Source organism: Schistocerca gregaria, chromosome 1, assembly GCF_023897955.1.
Source record: "Schistocerca gregaria isolate iqSchGreg1 chromosome 1, iqSchGreg1.2, whole genome shotgun sequence".
NCBI classification, from domain to species: Eukaryota; Metazoa; Arthropoda; class Insecta; order Orthoptera; family Acrididae; genus Schistocerca; species Schistocerca gregaria.
Genome location: NC_064920.1, coordinates 377,167,473 through 377,190,117, shown reverse-complemented (window position 1 = coordinate 377,190,117; position 22,645 = coordinate 377,167,473). Strand labels below are relative to the sequence as shown.

General features: G+C 36.9%; 1 protein-coding gene across 9 annotated transcripts in view; it reads left to right on the top strand.

The window, feature by feature from the left end:
• LOC126347783 (luciferin 4-monooxygenase) overlaps positions 1 to 22,645 on the top strand; it is a 227,067-nt gene that overhangs the window by 104,037 nt on the left and 100,385 nt on the right. For 8 of the 9 annotated variants that reach the window (XR_007565168.1, XR_007565169.1, XR_007565170.1 and 5 more), the window contains one exon: positions 2,124 to 2,254. Coding sequence is in view for 6 of the 9 variants with exons in the window: in XM_050002304.1 (XP_049858261.1) it covers positions 2,141 to 2,254 (114 nt within the window). In the remaining 3 variants the exon portion in view is untranslated. Of the gene's footprint in view, positions 1 to 2,123; positions 2,255 to 4,850; positions 4,953 to 22,645 lie in introns of those variants that run through there. The other variant, XM_050002306.1, reaches the window with a different exon arrangement.

The window sequence follows — 22,645 nt, the reverse complement described above, 5'->3', positions numbered from 1 at the left end:
TTAAATTGATCTAAAGTTGTAAATACTTTGACATGTCGTATATCCTTGCAAAAAGAGATCTACAGATGAATAAAGCTACTACTACTACTATAAGTGTACATTTATTTTGAGGGCATATGTACACAAACACAAGGAATTATGTTGTATCTGCTGATAACAACATTTTAAATCGTTACACTCCTGCTATTGCACTTCCTCAGCAATGGATCACTCTCACCATACTTCCCTGTTCGTAATGACTTTTTTTTTTTTTAAAAAAACAAAAAAAAAAGAACTAAGTCTACTCAAGCTGAAAATTACATATGTCACAAACTGATTGCACATATTTAGACAAACTGATTTTGCTGCTAGGTTGCAAAAAAATGTCAGAAGCTTCTTTACCAAAGACTATATTTAACATGAATACATAATTGGCATTTAGTTAATAAAACATTCTACATTTAAAGCCACAAATAATAATATTCAAACTTTGCTTTTTTCTTTCTCCTTTGATTTGTTTTAATAAAATCAGAATGATTTTATTTTCATTAACATTTTGTCTCATATTGGCTTAAAATTGTAATAATGTAAAACCCTGTTTCTTTTACAGTCGTATTGTTGAAAAAAAAAGCTATGAGTCCACATAGTTTTTACAATTCAATGCTAGAAATCCAGGATTGCTAGCTACTTACTGAACAGCCTATCTTTTTTATTTTAAGCTAATTTATCCTGCCTTTTTATGGCAATAGCATATTGTCTTCAGACATACTTAAATATTCCATATCCCTGTTTACCTACATTCTTTGCCCAGTAGTTTCCACAAAATAATAAAATATAAACAACTTCTACTCCAAGGAGCATTTTAAACTATGGAACAAAAATACTCTTCTACTTTGTGTATGATATTTCTGTCCTTATATCATCCCAGTATACAGCTACACACATTATTCAGAAGCTACCCACTATAATTTGGGATAGATCAAGCCTTGTATTTTTGAAAAATGTATCTAAAAGTGCTATATAAGAACAACTCTCATTAGCTCCATGTCTTCCTCAGACGTAAGGCAATAGACCATAGACCCAGACTAACTCTCAACTACCTCAACATATCAAATTAAACCATGCCTCAGTCCCCTTTCAATAGTGTACTTAATTATAATGTCATTTAAATCCATTGCAATTTGTTGTCTGATAGCTTCTTAATTTATGCATATCATTCTAGTTCAGGTTGCTTCTCTTAGATGTGACAATTTCTAGTTTTCATACTGCCCACCAGTCACTGCAACCTCTCCAGCCAAGGAGGTTCCAGTTCCTGTCAGAGCCATTAAATGTCTCTCTATATATCTTCAGACACACTTACAACACATTTATCATTTCAATGACAGTATCCACTCTTCACTTGAACATTACTTGATGTATTGTAATCCTGGTGTGAATTGCTTATATATAGCATTTTCACCCAAGCAGGTGAAGGGTGTGGCACTGTCATTCTCAGCAGTGACAGCATCTCATATTTGTTCTGCATGGGAATGAATGTACAAACCTGAGTTCTGAGTGAGCCCTTCCATCCCCATACAGGATCTGTGGACTTACTGCTGACACATTATACACAGTCAAGTAACAAGCCATGATAAGCTCTTTATTTCCTGATGAGGAGACAGTATCCATGGGAGAGGATAGTTCATACACTCAGAGAAAGGTAATGGGGAGATGACACCAAACAGCATATTTAATTTCTGTATAACATTTTATTTTATTTGTCAACAGCTAATCTTTTAATTTGTTATTGACACTAGACTGTTTTTGCTTACCTGATTTTCTATTGAGATCAGATGTATAACCTCACATGATAATTCCCTCAGCTGCAAGTATTTTCATATACTGGTCAAAATAATCAAAGTTATTTGTAAGTGTAAAGCAAAATGAAGTATGTTACTTCCATTTAAAATCCAAGTGTGTGCATGTGCATACAAACACACACACACACACACACACACACACACACACACACACACACACACACACACACACATGCTGATAACCACAATACAATAGGTGTACCATTATACATTCAGCCCTGCAGGAAATATACCTTAATTATTATTTTATGTAAAGTAAAATATATAATTCATTTTTCCTTTCAGAATTGCATAAGGAAGCCATGCATACAAGGAATATTATTCAAGGGCCTTCTGAATTCCAGCCAGTGCCACAGTGTTCTCTTGGCCAACACCTTTATGAACGGTTACAGCTCCATGGTGGTAATGTTGCTCAGGTAGGACTAATGAGATATAATAATGTATTCTGTGAATCTCATCATGAAAGAAGATTTGCGAAATATGCAAATGTTAAAGAAAGCAAACAAAATTGTATTTTGTATTGTGAATTACTGTAACACATTGTACATGTAATCAGATCATTGTGACAGTCAGCCTCTTGTATTTTAGAAACGCTGCTACTGTTTTGATTTTAGGTTCTGCTGCTTACATTTAAGAATAAATAAACAGTTTCATGCTACACCATATACTTTTTTCTGCACAGGCAGAGGTAAATATTTCTGTAGCTAAGCTGCATTCCATGTACAATCACATGAACATTGTATGTGATTAATTTTTTGAACTTCTTGAATAGATTTTAAAATGTCTGTCTGGCTGGGGCTTAAATGTAGATCATAATTTAGGACCAGATGAAAAGACTGAATTGTAGGAATGTCTGCCAAATCAGTGGTAACACTGATGAGATGTTTTTAAGTTTGATAGCTCCAGTGCTTTTGAGACTAGACAAAAGTTATTAGATAACCTGAGTAAGTCAGAAGCAATCTTGTAGTACAGGCCATAAGATCCCAGCTAAGGTTGAAAAGGAAAAGGTTAAGAAGACCAAGAGGGTTTTAACGATAGCCGGTAGTTAAGGAAAAATAGGAGCCATAACTGGTACAGTACTCTATGGCTGATGATCACAAGTTAACTGTTTCCTTGACACTGAGTATAGGACTCAGTTAAGCTACATGTGATTTAAGTTTGTGGCGTCGACACACGGATCGATACGCCAAAACATGATACGTGTATAGTATCTTCGATTGATGTTCTTTGTAGGTTGACTTCCGGGGATCAGTTCCCATCTGTACCCCGTGCTGTACAGTTGATTATGAATAAAGTATTGTGATAGGAAGCGAGAGACGTGGTTATTACCTTCCCACCCTTGTGCCTTCCTCAAGTTCTTTGGAGGAAGGTCTTGAAAAATATGTTCTTGTAACTATAGACCTTTTTGTCCTGTGAATCATTTTAATACATTGTTTATAGATATGCTATAGGACAAATCAGAGGTAACACAATTAATTTATAATAATCATAGTTATTAACTGAGATTACTAATCAACACAATCAAAATAAATAATAATATAAAGTGACATAACTATACAATTAACAATATTTAGTAAATCAGATTTACTTATGCTCAAGGAAGAACTGTTTAACTTGATCTAATACTGATAAGTATTTTAAGTAAGAAGGCATATGGTTATACAATATATCTCCAATATAATATACTCCTATTTTCCATACGTTTCTACTTACTGTGTCTAAATGCAGGTTAAACTTCTGGCTAGTTTTATATGTTTGAGGATGATTTCTTTTCTTTAAAAAAAATTATCCCTTTTGTGAAGATAGTATTCCTTTAAGGCAAAGGCAGTATTTTCAGACTTTTAAAAAGGGGCCTATAGAAACCCCTAAATTTTGCTTGCGTTATACCTTTAATATTCTTTTGTTGTATTTAAATTTCTTTTTTTTAAATTTGGAGTTCCTAAAAACTGATTTCACATGTCCATAGTAGCTGTATACTGCCATGGATCATTGTCACCACTGACAAGCAGCTTGTATTCTGAGTGAGAATTCTAACACCATACATAAGGGTATTGAATTTTTTATTAAGAGTGTTAAGTTTTATCTCCCACTTAAAATCCTCTTGAATACATATGGCCAAAAATTTTATACAACTCACATTTAAGCCATTTCTTCCTTCAGTGATGAAAACAAGATTTTCAGGCTAGATGTATATGTGCTGTGAAAGTTAACTGCTACTCTTACTTCAGAATTTATAGTGAGCCATTGTGCTAAACTTTGCACCACCAGTGATGCAGTTTCCTGCAGATGTTTCTCACTGTGTGATCTGATTACAATATTGGTGCCATCTGCAAAAAATACTGTTGTTCCATCATCTGTTTTGTTGGCCAAGTTATTTACATACAACAGAAATAGGGTCTGGTCCCAGTACTGTTCTTTGATGGATCCATACTTGATTTTCTGTTCATTACTGAAAGCTGGAAATTCTGTGTGTTTCACTGTCTTCATATTTTATTTCTGTAATCTGCTGATCATTGTTGAGGTATGACTGGATCCATTGTTTAGACTGGAATCTAATTCCATAATTACTTAACCTATGCAATAGAATGTCATTATTAATAACACTGAAGGTGTGATGTTCTGCTGGTTCTGTAACATGATATAGGATGGTGATGTAAAGTCTGAACAGGAGCTAAGACTTCCAATTACATAGTCTTGTTCATCTTACAGTCTCAGTGCACTTGCCAACCTCTCCCAGTCAGACTTTGTTTCTTGAAGTGCTGTAGTTACTGCTGGAAGTTAAGTGTGCAAACCCAGCATCCAATTCTCATAATAAATTTGATGCTTCTGATAGTCAACCTATTATATTTTGTACTCTTGGGTGCATTGACCATTAATTGTAAAGTTGTTTTAACATTTGAAACATCACAATTGTGTTGATGAGGACTAAGTCCACAAATTGTCTCTCTTGCTTAATAGATTCCAATTGAGTGGATATATAACAAGTTTTCTCTTGTCCCTATGACATCGTAGGCATTGTTGCAGCTGCTCTTCCTCTATGACCCACATCGTACCTCCAAGGCAGGAACCAACAACATGGAATAAATCACCCTACCATCAGGTTCTGTGAACATGGTATGATGTTTATCTTTATCCTGGCTTGCAGATACATTGTGTCCATCCATTTCATTATACATGCACATAAACAAAACATTAATCCATAACAGTTCATTATCTAATTCATTAGGAGAAATAAGCTTTTTTGTGTTACAGTACAGATTCCTCCCCTGAGGTGAATAATGTGATCACTCCTATGAAATACTAACAAAACAGTAAACATTCAAAGTTAAAAACTAGTTTTAACATTTTCACTGCAACTATTAATACATGTGTCTCTTTTATGTAAAATCAAAGATGTACCTGTATCTCATTTATAATAAACAACTTACTCTTGTTTGCCATGTGTGGAATGCTCCACAGTGAACTGTAAACCACCAATTGTAGGCAAATATTTGCCCCAGCTTCACTATAATTAAGTTTCTTAACATTCTTACCAGATCATAATTCTTTCACTATGGATATGGGATGACAAATAATTATTACTCATACAGATCTTTTAACAGTTGTTTATAATATTTCTTGGATTTCTCTCATGAACTACTCATTACCAGCAGTCATTTAGTAGAATTTCCCATATTTTATTCAATCTAATATGTTGCTTGTAGAACTCAGACTTTATTAGCAATGCTCATAAAACTTTTCAAAACCTCAGAGCAAGTGCTACACCTTGGTTAAGCCAGTGAAAACAGTTTTTAATAAACAGATACAAGGAGGGTTCCATGTGGATGACTACTGAATTTAGTAAAGATGGAAGATAGTCAAGGTGCTACAAGAGGAAAAGAAAGAAAGGAAATGAAATACTGAAGGTGTTAGAACCTAAGAGGGAAAGAAGACAGACCCTAAAGACTGATACCCATTCCACCCCCCATCCCTGGATTTCCTCCCTTACAGATTGTTCACTGAGGGGCCAGAGAATGAAGTTGTTTGGCCTGTCCTACAGAACAGCCTTCCCCAGTTTCACCCAGACAGGCCCAAAAAGTGATTCTATCACCTTTCTATTGAAGCCAAGTGGAGATGGTAGCAACCTGACACAGTAATCACCTTTGCGTTTGTAAACTCTACATTCAAATTAAAACCAATTCCATTGACCAAATAACCAAAATCTCGCCTTAGAAAATCCTTATAAACCCATCAGTATTACTTATCATTTCCTCTAGGAGTATACAAGACTCTACAAAACTCCCAGAGCTATACTAGGATATGGCCCTGTTTAGTTATTACAGGGAATATCACATTCATTGTTATGAGGCCAGTTGCCTCACCAAATACCTCCAGCATCTATAAACTGCCTCCAAACCAGAGGAGTTACATGGTTTGAACAGTTAACAACTATTTGGTGTCAGGCATTCCATAATCAGTTTCCTATCTTTCCAAACATGGACAATAGCACAAAAAAGTCATACACTTGTGTGTTTTTTGCCATAATTAAGATAGTGTATGGTACATTCATCTACTTTGCTACTCTGGAGGAACTTCAGAATTAACTGTACCAACTTCTGTAGTAACCTTCAATATACAGTTCTTTCTGCAGAAAGATTATCTCTACACAATCACTTAATTATGAAATAGCATCCCTATTTATCTACCCTCTTTTTTCTCTTAGGTATATGTTATCCTTTTCCTCTAGGTCCACTTATCCTTCCTATCAGATCGTACACACATACATATTGCGGTACAATACTCTGTTAATAGTGTTTACAACTCTACCTTCTCCTTTTATACATTTATATTGAGGTAGCTACACCTAGTGTAGCCGGTATTCATACTGTTTTTTAATCTGTCTTGTGAGCTATAAGTATTTTACTCCTCTGTACATAGTCTTTCACTATTGTAACTTTGAATGTTTCAATACATGCCCTCCTATTACATGGTGTAATAGTCATAGCTGGATGTTATCCCACCATGCTTACAATATACAGGAGCGAACATCCAGCTCCACTTAGAAAAAGAAGTAACTAGTCTAGGTTCTGTAATCTGTTTGCTGGCTACTGTTTGTTAATTCCTATTGTTTGCCACACACTAATGTAAAACTACATTAGTTGTAAAAGGATGTTTATTACGACATTTTTATGACTTATATCTTTTGATCTCATCTGTATTATAGAGACTTTTTTCCTTCCACTCAAAGGGTGTAACAAAAAACAGCCTTTGGATGTGGGGTCCCTATAATTTTGTATAGAACTTCATAATGATAGAAAAACTTGCTCATTTCTTTATTTAACTATGAACTGTGGTGAAAGAGATTCTCTTGCACTGTGTTAAAATTAGGGACACTTGCTTTTAAATTATGCTCTTGCATGTGACATTGTGCATGTCTATTTAAAATTACTTTTTGTGCTATTGTTAGATTTATTTCTACCTTTTCTTGTAATTCACCAGTGGTACATCTTCCATTTCACACCAAGAAACAAATTAACAGTGGTTTCCTATGAGATTTGTATCCAACACTTCTACTGTAGAAAATCTAATTGAGAAGTAAGTAATACAGTAAGGACAACTTGAAACTCTGGAACCATCTGCACCTGCTCATGTGTTTTATAAAATAATATGAATGACATAATCTTCCTAGGTCTTTTCTAACTCTTTCAGGAAACAATAAATAAATAATAATCAAGGCTTCACTGCTACAATTACATATACTCAACATAAATATTCTATTCAACAAAATATCACTGTAGTAATTTAGTGAATTAACATGCTTAAACTTTAACACTCTAAGGGAAAAACTTAATTAATATTATACCTTGTCACTGACTAGCAGTTATACTGAAAGTCCACATTTTCTGCAGTAGCAGACAAAACAGTTGATTTGTCAACAATTTTTCTAACATTAAACAGTGATGTAAATTCATGTTAACACTGTTTTCACTACTCTTCTCTGTAAACCAATATCTCTTTAGATAATTCCATTTTCCTCATGTGAGTAAATCAGAGTAAGTAATATAAATAAAATAGAAAGAAACTTCCACATGGGAAAAATATATTAAAAACAAAGATTCCAAGACTTACCAAGCGGGAAAGTGCCGGCAGACAGGCACATGAACAAAACACACAAACACACACACAGAATTACTAGCTTTCGCAACCGATGGTTGCTTCTTCAGGAAGGAGAGGGAAAGACGAAAGGATGTGGGTTTTAAGGGAGAGGGTAAGGAGTCATTCCAATCCCGGGAGCGGAAAGACTTGTACACCTGTCCTTTTTTTCCCCTAAGGGAAGTCTTTCCACTCCCGGCAGCGGAAAGACTTGTACACCTGTCCTTTTTTTCCCCTAAGGGAAGTCTTTCCACTCCCGGGATTGGAATGACTCCTTACCCTCTCCCTTAAAACCCACATCCTTTCGTCTTTCCCTCTCCTTCCTGAAGAAGCAACCCTCGGTTGCGGAAGCTAGTAATTCTGTGTGTGTGTTTGTGTGTTTTGTTCATGTGCCTGTCTGCCGGCGCTTGCCCGCTTGGTAAGAGTAAGTAATATTGTAGCAATCTTAACCAATATTGTAAACTAAATAAAAATGCTTCCAGTTTAGACACTAGTTTTGGGGTGACACACTGCATCGGGCATACCCTATGGTATGGTAGCATAAAATAATTAAATCACCTCTGGACTTTGGGCACTAGACACATCTTAAACCTAGTCTTCTGACTCTCTCACTGAACACTACAGCACCAAGCATCTACATAAAGTAGCATGCCTAGAATTATGCAGTGTACATTACTAATAAAGCTTAGCTTTTCAATAGATAAAAAATTGCATAATAGTTTACTCAAAACACTCTATTCAAATACAGATTCCTGTACAAATACTTCTTACAGTAACAATAAAAATCACAATATGCTTTGGTACATTCGCTCGTAGTCCACCTTCCTTGACAACAGACTGTGAGCAAAGTTTAAATCTTCATCAAGACACTCATTATAGCTTAATTACCTGTAAAATATAGATTTACAAGCATGGTATACTTTAGAACACATTCAAAGACATGTAAATGTTTCTTTAAAATCTAGTTCATAAGAATTTGTTACTTTAGAAACTTCCATTATTAGGGTATCAATAGCCTCCTTTTGTTCCTTCCTCAACCTCTCCATCTGTGCCATGATATCAATGCTTAGATTATTAAGGTCTCAGATAGTCCTTCATCCTTAGTGTTAGTTTGTTCCTCCAAATTTTCAGTCGTTCAATCTCTGATCTACCTGTTTCCACATTAGAATGAGGTGTATCTACAGATGACTCAGATGTTTCTCATGTTTTATTACTGACTAGGTCAACTAGCAAGTGTAAAGCCTGAAACAGTGCCTACATCCAAATCTTTGCTTTGTTCCGGTGCTCTCAGTCTTACTTGTATGCCCGTTATTTGATCGTGTATTGTGTTAAATTCCTGCTCAGTTAATTATTTTGTTTCAAGTCTTTTTCACATATTGAATTTGCTCACTTGCCTTCATTTTGAACTGTTTCAGTATTTCCAAAGTTAGCTTCTCTGGTAAGGTGTTTGTCACATGTCACTGCGGGGTGCTATTTTGTATTTCCTCCTTTTCCCTCTATGACTCATTGCTATGCTGTTCTAGTGTAGTGTTTGTCCAAGTATGGTAGTTAACTCTTTTATATGACACAGGAATGACACAGTTGCTCACAAAATGTTTTGAACCAAACTGGGACATCTGCATCCAGTTTTCTCATCACCAAGGGCATGCAGTATCTGCTGTAACATGCATCAGCTTAATATTGTAACAAGGCTAGCTATTCCATTATAGTACATCCACAAACTCTGGTTGTGAAACCACTTGCAGTTTATCCCACAGCACAAAAAAAGAAAAAAGAAAAAAAGAAACTATTGGAAACTATATCAACTTGGATTTTATGCAGCTCACCAGAAACTCATTGTGTATAGATGCCAATGGGAAGCTGGATCAGTGTGTAGGTTGAGCTGCATCATCAGAAATGGGCGTGCCATTGACACTTCTGCTGCTGCTGCCACCTGTTGACAAGCCACAGCTGCAATCCGCAACTGCTGTTGTTGACGCATCGTGGGATGAGTACAGTCAAAGCCCTTCAGAGTTGTAGTCGAAATCTTCCAACTCATGGACTAATTATTTTCTTCTCCATCTTGTTTGTAGTCAAAGGTGTAATAACTGTCCATCTACTACCCAAACTTCAAAATTCTTGATTCTCAGTGCTTGCTAGCAACTGATTTTGCACTACAGTGTATGGTGAGAAATATGGGTTTGCAGTGGTGTATGAATAGTGGCAGAATATGGGGGGGGGGGGGGGGGGTGGGGGGTGGGGGGGGGGGGATGGGGGTGTGGGGAGGATAATATAATGGAATAATGGAAGCTGATTAATAATTGCTGATTGAAAAATTAAAAAATTAATTGGAAAGAATAATTGAAAGAAATTGGAAGGTACACATATCCTGAGTGAACTTTAACTGGCCCTAAATTCAACAGACCTTCAATATCAATATATTTAAGACCAATAGTCATTATTTAAAGTTATGTACTTCTTCTCAATAGTCCCATTGTGCATAGAGTTGATTATGAAAATAATGATGCAGTATCACCCCTCTACTGCTCATGCAAATTCTTCTTGTCTGCTTTGATCCTCTTGATGCAGGATTCTTGGCATGGGCTAAATGATGAACAGCTGGGTTTTATTGGCACAACTATATACATAAATAAACTTGGTCTTCCTAGTACCTTTCATAACACTTTTTAATATAAGATCGGAATGCATATTTTGGACAATCCTGATACAGCAGTGCTAGTTGTACGTGCGACCGCTACCACTTATAGAAATAAAAATATGAAGATCAGAAATTGATCAGTTGAAGAGCATATGTCTCCTTTTTTGGTTTGTATTGCAACATTATCACTGGCACAAAAAAACTTGTTACTTTACCACTGATTGTGTATGGCTTGCATGTATAACAAGAAAAGAACGAAGAAAGAGAAAATAATGTGATCCATTACATTTACTTCATCTGCTGTCTGCACTTGGTACATTCTCAATATGTTGGTTCTTTCAATTGCCTGCTATAAATTTTGCTGATGAACTGAACTCTCATTTTCACTTCTCTGTATTTAAAGTCTTCAAGTCTCACAGTGACAGATCCCAATGATTGTAACTCAAAATAGTCTAGCCAAACATTAACACATTCTGATACATAATGTCTGACTAATAGGCCAGACATCAAAGTTTTTTTTTCTTTTAACATAAAAGTGATTCATTTGTTGTGCATTCCAGTTGACACTGTTGGCAGCCCTCTTACTTCTAGCCATCCATGATACTGCCAACTCAGAATGCCAAACCATACATATAGCCTTGTACAACAAGTGAACACCATGCATAGCATGACCACTTGCAGCTGCCATTTAGTTATGATACATGCACTCTTTGTATAAGCACATACCAGGGTGTACAGTATCCTTACTTATTCACTACTTAACAAAAATTTGCTATCATGATCATCTTTAGCTGGTACTACTACCAATAGTGAAATGGGGTATTTGATAAAATGCTCTGTTAAATGACAAGCATAATTTTGGCTGTTGATCTTGGTAACTATTGACAACAGATATCAGCTCATGCAAATTTGAATAATCAGAATTCACTAATGCTCTTTAAAATTACAAAATTTTGTTTATTGTTCCTGTTCTCCATGAATTTTATTCACTCCACACTGTACATGTTCTGAGTCAGATCACTGTAGGCATGTACAATGTTCCACTGGTTCTTTACCACAATATCAGGAAGTGAAGTAAAGTCTGATCAGGAACTGAGACTTCCTTTTATTTAATCTTGCTCACCTTACTGTTTCAGTACACTTGTCAACCTCAAATTGCTGTAATTACTGCTTGAAATTGAGAGTACATATTCCACATACAATTCTCAAAATAAATTCAGTGCCTTTGATAATCAATATACTGTACATTGCACTCTTGTGTATAGTGACCACTAATTATACAGTAATTACATTGAAAAGGACTAAGTACCCAAACAGTCTGACATATTTAACAGATTCCAATCGAAAGAATGGATACAAGTTTTCTCATGTCCTTGTGATATAATAAGCATTGTTAAAGCCAATCTTCCTCTATGGCCCATACCATACCTCCAAGGCAGGACCCAATGATATAGAATGAACGGCCTGACCAGCAGGTACCATGAATGTGGTATGAACTTATTGTCATCAAGGCTTGCAAGTATGCAGCATCCATCCATTTGATGATACCTGAGTGTGAATAGAAACAGTAGATTATGTAATTCATTACAAAAGTAAACTTTTTAAAGTGGCAATCATCATTCGATGATTCAAAAAATGCTTTTGCAACACATCACTTTACTAAAGTGACATATTGCTTTACTAGGATCAAGAAATAGATACATGTCATTCATCATCCACTGCTGTTAGTGTTTCATTTAAAATGGCTAAAGTTGCTGACTGGATTGACTGTCCAGCTCTCAACCCCAGCTGTGAGTTAATTATGAGCATTTCATTATTTAAGAAGGCTGTTGATCTTGTAACATACCTTTTTTCCATAATTTTGCTGAAGCCTGAAAACTAAAATTAGCCTATAATTACCACTTTTACATTGGCACATTTCTGATCTAGCATTGTTACTTTTGTAGGTTTTAGTCTGGAAATGCATCATTCTCAACTGATAAATGTACTGTTTCTGCTAGTGATTCAACAATAAATATTGAACTAACTTTGATGATAGCATTTGGTATCTCATCAGCACCTTTTTTTTTTTTTATCTGGCTGCTTGTCATGGTATGTATTTATCAACTGTTGTGCTATGTCATGGTTGAAATTACTAGCTACTTGTCACGGGTCAGTTAGTTTATTGTTTTCTTAATCAACTCTGTATTCCTGTGATAAAATGGTCTTGTACCTATTTCTCTTATTGTCATGATTAACTGGCCTTGTACCTGTTTCCTTTTATAACTTGCCAGGTTGCTTTAGTTTTATTGCTGGAATTAAATGTCAATGAGTCATTGTCTAGCATTTCTTTTTATTTTGATTTTTTTAAAATAACTTGTTTTAGTATTCATTTGTATCTTTTGAAGTAGGTAATGAAATCTCATTTTGATGTGGTATCTTTATCACCTGTTTGTTTTTGGAACAGAGTTAAGTATAGTTGTATTCTTGGGAAAAGCTATTTAAAAAGATGCTTAAAAGTGATCATAAACCTGTCATATTTGTCATTGGTATCATTACAGTTGTACACATCATTCCAATTTTTTCCATTGAGGAGAGAACAAAAATATTCCACATCTTCAGTACTGAAGTTCCTTATAGTGCATCTTACTCTTATAGCAAGAACCAACATGATTTATGGAACATGGTACTTTATAGAGCCAAAGTAAGACACAAGTAAGTACAGGTTGTGCGTAGCACTGAACACATTGATTGTATAATGGTAATACAGGTTACAGAATAAGCCACACACTCCTTTGTGATCACTTATGTAATCCTGTTTCTTTGACAGCTCACTGGAGCATGCTACGGGGTCAACCGATGTGGCCTCTATAAGCGAGCCCATGAATTGTATGGATGCATGATCTCTGAAATCATGATGTGTGAAGATATACCAATCCTCCCTTCTAGGGGTTGGGAAAATCACACAAAACATAAAAATACTATGCACAAAAAATACATGGAAGAGAAAAAAATGCATGGTACATAAAACAATGCATTGTACAGAAAAAAGGTACTGATATCGAAAAAAGCATTGGTATCGAAAAAAAGCACTGCTACTGAAAAAGAGCAGTGGTTCTGAAAAAGAACACTGGTGCTGAAAAAGAGGTACTGGTATCAAAAAAATTGCTGGCACTGAAAAAGTGCAGGTACTGGGGGAAAAAAATTACTGCTCTCATGAGGCACTGAGATTACTAGTCACAGAAAACTCCAACAGTGCTGGCATCCATTTCATTACCTGACAATGAATGTCAGCTGCTGCCGCAGTATGTTGTGGGTGGCACTAGCGAATAGAGGTGGAAGTGGTGATGGGTCAGTTTGGCATGGTGTCCCCCCTGTCATGAGAGGCCATAGGACCTCATTGAGGTCAGTGGTCGGCACAGGAGGTGGCAGCAGGGTTGTCGGAGGCAATGGCCATGCGTGACCCAGCAAAAGTGGTGGTGGTCACTGTGGTTTCAGGTGCAGCAGTGGCTGCACTGGTGACAGCAGTTGAGGAGTGGGGCAGAGGCAGGAACCCCAGACAGCGATCTGCCAGGCAGTGACTCCCACTGCCCACTGTGGCACGAACTTGACTATTTGTGATACAGGAACAGGAGCAGGCATCAACAGAGGTGGGGCTGGGAGAGGAGGGGGCCCCTCAGGAACAGACCTCACCATGTGTGGCTACAGGTGGTCAAAGTGATGCTATGTCCACCCATCAGGAGTGCAGGATGGTGAACACCACTAACCTGACAAAAAGATGAAAATTCTTGAGAAGTAAACTGAGGGTCATTATTGGTAACCAAGGTATACGGAATTGCAAAAATCTTAGACAGGGCTGAAATAGTGGCAGCCACAGATGAGGATGGACAATACACTATGTAGGGAAACTTGGAACAGGTGTCCACTACAATGAGACAATGCTGATTTAGGAAGAGCTAAGCAAAATCAGTATGTAGACACTCTGATGGACATTGCAGCATTAGCCAGGTGGAAAAAGACAGCCTTGCAGTCACCTGTTGCTGAACACAGATTTTTACATAAAAGCACGTGAAGGGGCTGAGCAACAGTGTATGCATCTGGTTAAAACTTATAGAAGTATGCAACTTTACCTGTAAATGCCTGCCATTCCTTAATAGACGTCGGCTGCAGCAAAGCCACAATTGCTTCAACATAGTGATGCAATGGCTTGATCCTTGCATGAGGAACCTGAAAACCTAGTTACTCAACTGACGGCTGAAAAAATTAAGATTGGGCAAGATTGCACATGAGACCTGCAGAATGCAATACAGGAAACAATGATCAGAGACTGCTATGGCGGTCTGTGGTGGAAGAGCCAGACACAGAGGCTGTCAGTGACACCAAAAGGCAAGCTTTGATATTGTTATAGGCCAACAGGTGTATTAGCCAGGGGGAAAAAGACAGCCATGTGGCCACCTGTTGCTGAACACAGTGAATGCAACCTGTGATAAGCCACATGGTGTCCTCATCTATACTCTACCATTACACATACTGTCAGGCCAAAACTTTGGTGCAAGAGGTCCTCCAATGACCAACATGCAGAAGCCACATTACATTACAGCATAAGGAAGTGAGATTCACAATCTGGGCAGCAGCGCTCACTGTAACTAACAAAAGAACCCCATCAAACACAGAAAGGTGGTGCTGGATGGAGGAGTAATTATCCAAGGGATCTGAAGCAAGGATGGGTTTTTTTATGGCCACCCATGTTGCACAAAAGAAAGGATCCGACTAAGTACAGGATCTGTGGTGACAGCCAGTGCTATTGTGGCACTAGTGATAGGAAAACCATTGACCATGTTCTGGTTCTCAATTTCTAAATATAAACAAAGCAGCTAATCCTGACTGAACACCAGGTCCAGCCTGTTTGGAAGGTGAGGTAATGTAACCGGCATCGGTGTGTTGCACCATTGGCCAGTAATGGATCTAATTATGATAATACAAGAGAAGAGAGACTGCTGCTGCAAATGATGTGTTGTCTTGCCCGGCGTGGAAGCCAAAGGGTTGAAAAGAACAACCAAAGACTTCTGATCTGTGATTAAATGGAACTTAAAACCATGCAAGAAGATGTGAAATTTCTAGAGGGCAAACACAATTGCTAAAGCCTCCTTTTCAATGTGAGAAAAATACTGTTGCTGAATGGGAGGTAAAAACTGAGAAGCATAAGCAAAAGGTTGTTCAGACTCATCTGCATATTTTTATGCTAACAGTGCACCAAGACCACACTGAGAGGTATCTGTAGCCAACACCTGGTTGCAAAATGGCCAGACAAAGGACACATTGAAGCTTTTTTTAATTTAAAAAAATTGCACAATCACAAGCCAGGGACCAGAAAAAAAGGCAGCTCATTACATAAAAGTATGTGAAGGGGCTGAGAAACAGTGTATGCACCTGGTTAAAACTTATAGTAGTATGCAACTTTACCTGTAAATGCGTGCCATTCCTTAAAAGAAGTCGGCTGCAGCAAAGCCACAATTGCTTCAACATAATGATGCAATGGCTTGACCCCTGCATGAGGAACCTGAAAACTGAGCTACTCAACTGATGGCTGAAAAAATTAAGATTTGGCAAGATTGCACTTGAGACCCGCAGAATGCAATACAGAACACAATGATCAGAGATTGCTGAAGAGCCAGACACAGAGGCTGTCAGTGACACCAAAAGGCGAGCTTTGATATTGGTATAGACCGACAGGTGTACTGACATGAGAAGGTGCCTAGTAGTCTTATCCAAAGGGAGCTGGAGGTACATTTCCAACAAATGTCTTGGAAAAGTAGTGATCACCTGACAATTTTGCAAGCAGCCTGTCAGGGTGGGGCAAAGGGTATGTATCTATCATAGATGGTGCATTAATCATGACACTGAAGTCACCTCAGAGGTAAAGTATACCCATTGGCTTCTTAATGATGACCAGTAATGTAGCCCATTCACTGGAAGAAATGAGCCAAATGACATCGAGCGTTGTCAAATGGTCTAATTCAGCGTTGACAGAGTCACACAATGTGACAGGCACCCACCATGCCCAAAAAACAGAGGGTGGGTGGATTCTTCCATGATAATGTGGGCCTAAAAACTGGTAGCACAACCAAGTCCAGGGGAAAACAGTGACGAAAATTAAGAGCAGAGGGACTGCAGTTGCTGATATGGAACTTGATCTGACACTAAATTTATCTAATCAGCAGTGGAGAAACTGAAAGTGTTAAACACACCTAACCCAGACAGGTCTGTGATATGGGAATGATCCACGACAAGGAAGGTGAGAGGGAGAACAACAGATTTGTAAGATACAGGAGAGGAGAACTGAGCTAGGATTGGAATCTGCTGTTTATTGTAGCTAACCAACTTCTATGTAACCTGTGAGAGAGAGGGACCTCATGTCCACGTTCATTTGTGCTGATACCAAAGTTACTGCAGCTCCTGTGTCCACTTGCATTTTTAGCAGTTTATGAATCACATACAATTGTTAAACAATTTGTTTGAGAAGACAACTGCTATAAAGATATAGTTTATGCCCATTGGTACTACTGTGTCTGGCATGTTTGAAGAGATACTGATTCAATGTGGCCTTTCTTTTGACACTTGTTGCAAACAGCCTGACATGCAGGGCAGGCAGTGTACTCCTGTTGGATGAAGCAGTATGGGTTTGTGCAAGATGGAAGGGGGCATGCAGACACTGTTGTGACACAGCCTGTTGCTGCTGTGGCCGTAACCAATGCTGCCCCATGCAATGCTGTGATGAAGGTTGTACTACTGCAGTGGCTTCCTGGTCATCCAGATCACCTGAGTATGCCTAACAGGAGTGAACTGAGCAACTTCCAGTACATCCATCCATGCAGAAATCTGATTTCCTGTGCATTGTGCCATTTGATGGGACTGTGCTGTATTGAGCACACCTGTAAGCATTAGATTCTCACATTGAAGTGTTTTTTCATGGACTTCTTTATCAGGGGACCAGACAAGTAATAACATCACACACCATGTGATCAGCAAAGGATTCGTGATGTGTACTAGTGACAAATTTACAACAATGTAACAACCTGTGTAATTCTGCTGCCCAGCTTTGTAAGATTGGTTTGGGCATTTCTGACAATGGTAAAATTCTACATGCATTTCAATGACATGCATTCTGCCACAGTAAGATTGAGAGAATCTTGCATATTTCATCAAATGATAAGCTGGACGGTTCTTGCAAAGGTGCAAGTTGGCATAACAACTGATGCAAGCATGGCAAAAGCCAGGAAAGAAAGAAAACCCTGCACAGGTTTGCCTAATTCATGTGAAAAATCTGGGAATGTTGGCATAACTGTGTCTCATAGGAGTCTCAGTCTTCGTAACCCTCACTTATCACCAAGTTTGTTATACAAAGAACAAACATGATTTATGGAACATAGTGCTTTATAGAGCCAACATAAGATACAATGAAGTACAGGTTGTGCTTAGCAATGAACACATGAAATGGAAAATAGTAATCAGGTTACAGAATGGGCCAAGCACTAGTTTGTGATCAATTAAATAACACTCTTTCTTTGGTGGCTCACCAGAGAGTGCTAGGGAGCCAATCAGGTGGTCTCTATAAGTGAGCCTGTGAACTGTATGGATGCATGATCTCTGGAATTGGTGTGCATCATGAATGAAGGTGCATGAGTATATTTGCATGTGTTTATCAACATCTGGTCAGTGATAGGTGCAGAAGTTGCTGTTTTCCAAATTGATTCCGTTACAGTTGGGCTTATGTTGAATGACTGTATTAAATCTATAAATAGTCTTTGAATTTCTTGGATTTCAAGAAATTAGGATTGAAGTCACCACATTTGATTATACTTTTCTTGGTAGAGTTAATTTATTTCAGAAGTTCCTCCAGGTGATTATAAAAAGGCCAGAGACCGTGCCATGTGTGTGTGTCTCAGCTGCATTTGCATGAGAATGTGTGTGTGTGGACTATTTCAGAAGAAGGCCTTCTGGTTGAAAGTTTATGTATTTAGTAGTCTTTTTGTTATGCCTGTCTGCGAGTCAGCATCTCCATTGTATGACAGGCAGCAATCAGACCTTTCCATAATATTGTCATAAATGGAATATATTATTTCATGCTTGCCCATGCACCTCATTTTTTGCACTAGTGTCTCTAATGAAAAAAATCCTGAATATTTCTGGGCATGGGATTCTTGATGTTTAACTTTTGGCTTATTGGTTCACTAGATGTGCATTTCTGCCTTTCTTCTGTTGAGATGTATCAGTTTCCACAGAGGTAAATAAAGCATTACTTTTAGAACAAAATAATGTCAGTAGATGCTTCACCAGCCATTTGAAACAAAAATAGTAAGTGGTACAAAGATACCTCAACTGCTGAAAACCTATCCAGTTGACTGTGGGCTTTTCTTCAGCAATTTCTTGAAAACGTCAGTTTTGAAATAAACAGAATTACACTTGAAATAACTAGTAGCAAAACAGGATACTGCAGATTTGTTCAGTTGTGGACCTGAAAGAAAATCCATTTAGTGTCTTCCAGGAAAACATAAGAAGCCTTGTAAGTAACAAGGATGAACATCTGATAAGAATATTTTACTTTTTGAATGTGAAATTCTATTAGATGTTTTAGGTTAGCAATTAACTTGAGGAAATATTAATTTACTTTCTAATTACAAAATAACTTTCATTGCTAATATTTAATCTGAATATTGATTTAGCAATGAACATTACACATCTGATATTCCCAAAACAAGTAATTTCAGAGTGCAATTTCAGGAACAGGTGTCAAGCTGATATTCTGGAAATTTCTATTAAAGCAAATTTACATAAAATACTGATAATCTGAGAACCAGAAACAAACCTATCTACCACATCAGTCTAAAAAGTATCAAGACAGGATTAGTAAAAAATAAAGAAAAGTTAAGACAGTGAGTTTAATGTTTCATGTCTTCTATATAGTCTCCTCTCATTTGACTGCAAAGCACAGAACATTCATATAACCATGCAAGCAGTCAGAAAAGTCCTTCTTTCGGATGTTGTTCAACTTTTGCATCACACTGACTTGAATATCAGTTACATCTTTAAAGCAATGACCCTTCATATGATTTCTGGACTTCATCATTTTATGGTAGGTTCATACTAATAACACCAGGTCTCATCACTCATGATGTTTTTTTTCTAGAAAAAAATTATCTGCATTTTACATTTCTCTGAAGGTGCAGCAGACATCCATATGTTACTTTTTTGTTCGGGAGTCAGGGGCTTTGGAACAAACTTCGCAGATAGTCTTCCCTTCTTTAAAACATTCTGGAAACTCTCTTGAACACTTGATTCACTTGATTTAGAGATATTACTCCACTGCAGTTTGTGACACAACATTGATGCATCCTCTATGTAATGCTACCTACTCACAACTGACTGATTGAATGCACATAACTTGTTTTCAGTTGCTAGTTCGAGCTTCCATTATAATTACTGTGCTGATGTTGCTTATATGCTATGAATGAAATCTGTCTTGAAATGTTTTGCATGGATGATGTACGTGAAAATATAATTATAAAATTGTATTCAAGTGGAATCAAGAGCTGTCATATTAGCAGTCATTTACCAAATACGTGTTTTATACGCAGCTTGTGTTTCGAAATGTGCATTAGTCCTGACATTGATAACTTCAATATATTGTTCCTGGTCTGCTACATTGCAAGGAAATATTGAATTTATACAAAGAAGGAGAGCATGATTGGTCACAGGTGTGTTTGATTCATGATGGACTGCCACAGCGATGCTGAGAAAGGTGAAGTGGCAAGAACTTGAGATAGATGCAAATCATCCTGACAGAGGTTACTTACAAAGTTTCAAGAATCAACTTTAACTAATGAATCTGGGAATATACTACAATCTCCTACATATTGCTCCCATAGGGATTATGAAGACAAGACTGAACTGATTACTGCACACACAGATGCATTTAAGTAATCATTCTTCATGGTAAGTATCCTGTGCTATGCACTTCACAGTGGTTCACAGTGTATGGCTGTAGACGTAGATGACATGGTATTTGGTTTTCCAGTGATTCAAAGATGTGAACATTTTTATGAACTTAATAGCACTTTGAATCTTGCTTAATATCATTGCTGAAAATAAATTTTGGCTTATGATCTGGTTTCTGAATTAATATTCTCAAATAGGGTGCATCTGTTTCTTTGTATATCACATATTACCATCATAGATTGGGCTTTCAAGTATATATTCTGTTTAGTTTCTAGAGAACACTTAGAGACTAGTGACAGGGAAATTTTTCCTTGATTGCCTCTTAGGTAACTAAAATTTTCATGAGATACTCCTGGATGATTAAAGTCTTTTCTAACTATTGAAGATTCAACAGCAAATATATTTATCAAATATATTTTTCACCTCTTATGTCCACATTCATAGTCATCAATTTGGAAGTTCTATGTGAGATGTGGTGCATGTGATGTGAAGTGACTGTTCTCTGCAGCAGACAATATTGATGTTCTACGTATTGTGTGGTTACTACACCTATTTCTCTAAGGATGTAGCGTATGATGTACCACAACACCATCACAACATTCGTACAGTGTGTTAACTGTAAGTTGGCTAACTGCTTTCTATATCTAAATTGGTAGAAGTCAGTATATGTCAGAAGGCCTTGGCCAGTAGTCATTCGTTTTTTGGCTGCAGCCAATATTAGGTAGCTGATGGTACTGTCCAAGGTAGTCATTGTCATCTGCTGTGGCGCTGTTTTGCTCTTCACTGTCTCAAATGTTTTTTAGAGTTTAATATTTTATCAAAATTATAATTTTTGGAGTCATCTACAATTCCTACTAGTTGGCCTATTGCTAGGAGAATATCAGTGCTATGCAGCGATTCTTGCAAAATTATGTTGTGTGTGATTTAATGGTTCAAAACAGAAAAGGAGTGGAAAGAAGTACTGCACTCAAATGAACTACACATATTTTGCATGAATTGTAAGCCATGAATATTCTTTTAAATCAAATATTTCCAGAAGATTGAATTTTACTATCATTAGGAGTCTGAATACGATACATTGAATAATAATGATAAATTAAATAAGGCATGAACAAGAAATTAATCTTTTGTGTAATTATCATATATGTGCTATTAACAAAATGAAATCAAATAATGGGAAAAAAATATGTAAATGCCAGGAGTAGGATGGTCCCACCTTGCTCTGTTACAAGAGGTCAAAACATACAGTACATCCAAAAAATTGTGTGGTTGCTGATTAATGGGAGACTGAATACTTGCCAAAAATATGAGACAAAATACAGTTTCATCCAGGTTATGTATCTGAGATTGTTCTTCATACTGTTACCTCTGCCCACACTATAATTATAAGATCATTTTTTCAATATTTTCCCCAAAAGACTAAATCAGATAAAACTAGTGACCATAATACTTTGCTTAAAGCCACTAGCTACATGGTAATTATTACCCAAAGAAATCAGTACTCATTCAGACATTCCATTCTCATGTTACTACTTAACAGCAAGACCTTCCTATTCTGTGTAATACTTTCACTTTTAGCCTTGTCTTGTAACTTACCCCCTCAGTTTCAACTTGTTGGGTTGTCCAGTCTCCAAGCCACTGATATCTAGAGTATACCTATCAGACTTGCATTGTGTGTTGGACCTTTTCATGGATGTGGCAGTGATGGTCAAAATATGGTAATCTGACAGATTCTAAACATTGCAGCTGCCAACAACATCTAATAAGTGTGCAATCTCCTCCTCTGCTAGTTCTAAATCAACCTGATGTTTCAAGACTTGTGATAGATTAAAATATTTATTTTAATTTAAAAAAGAAAGATCTGAACATTTGAGATAGATTAAAACATTTATTTTAATTTAAAAAAGAAAGATCTGAACATTTGTTTATAATTAAAACTATGTACTGATCTAATACATGAGCATAGATCCTTGTTTTTTTACAGGTTGTAACTTACACATCATGTAATTTCAATGAATTTAATGCACATTACTGACACCATGAGAATGAGAAGTGCAATAAA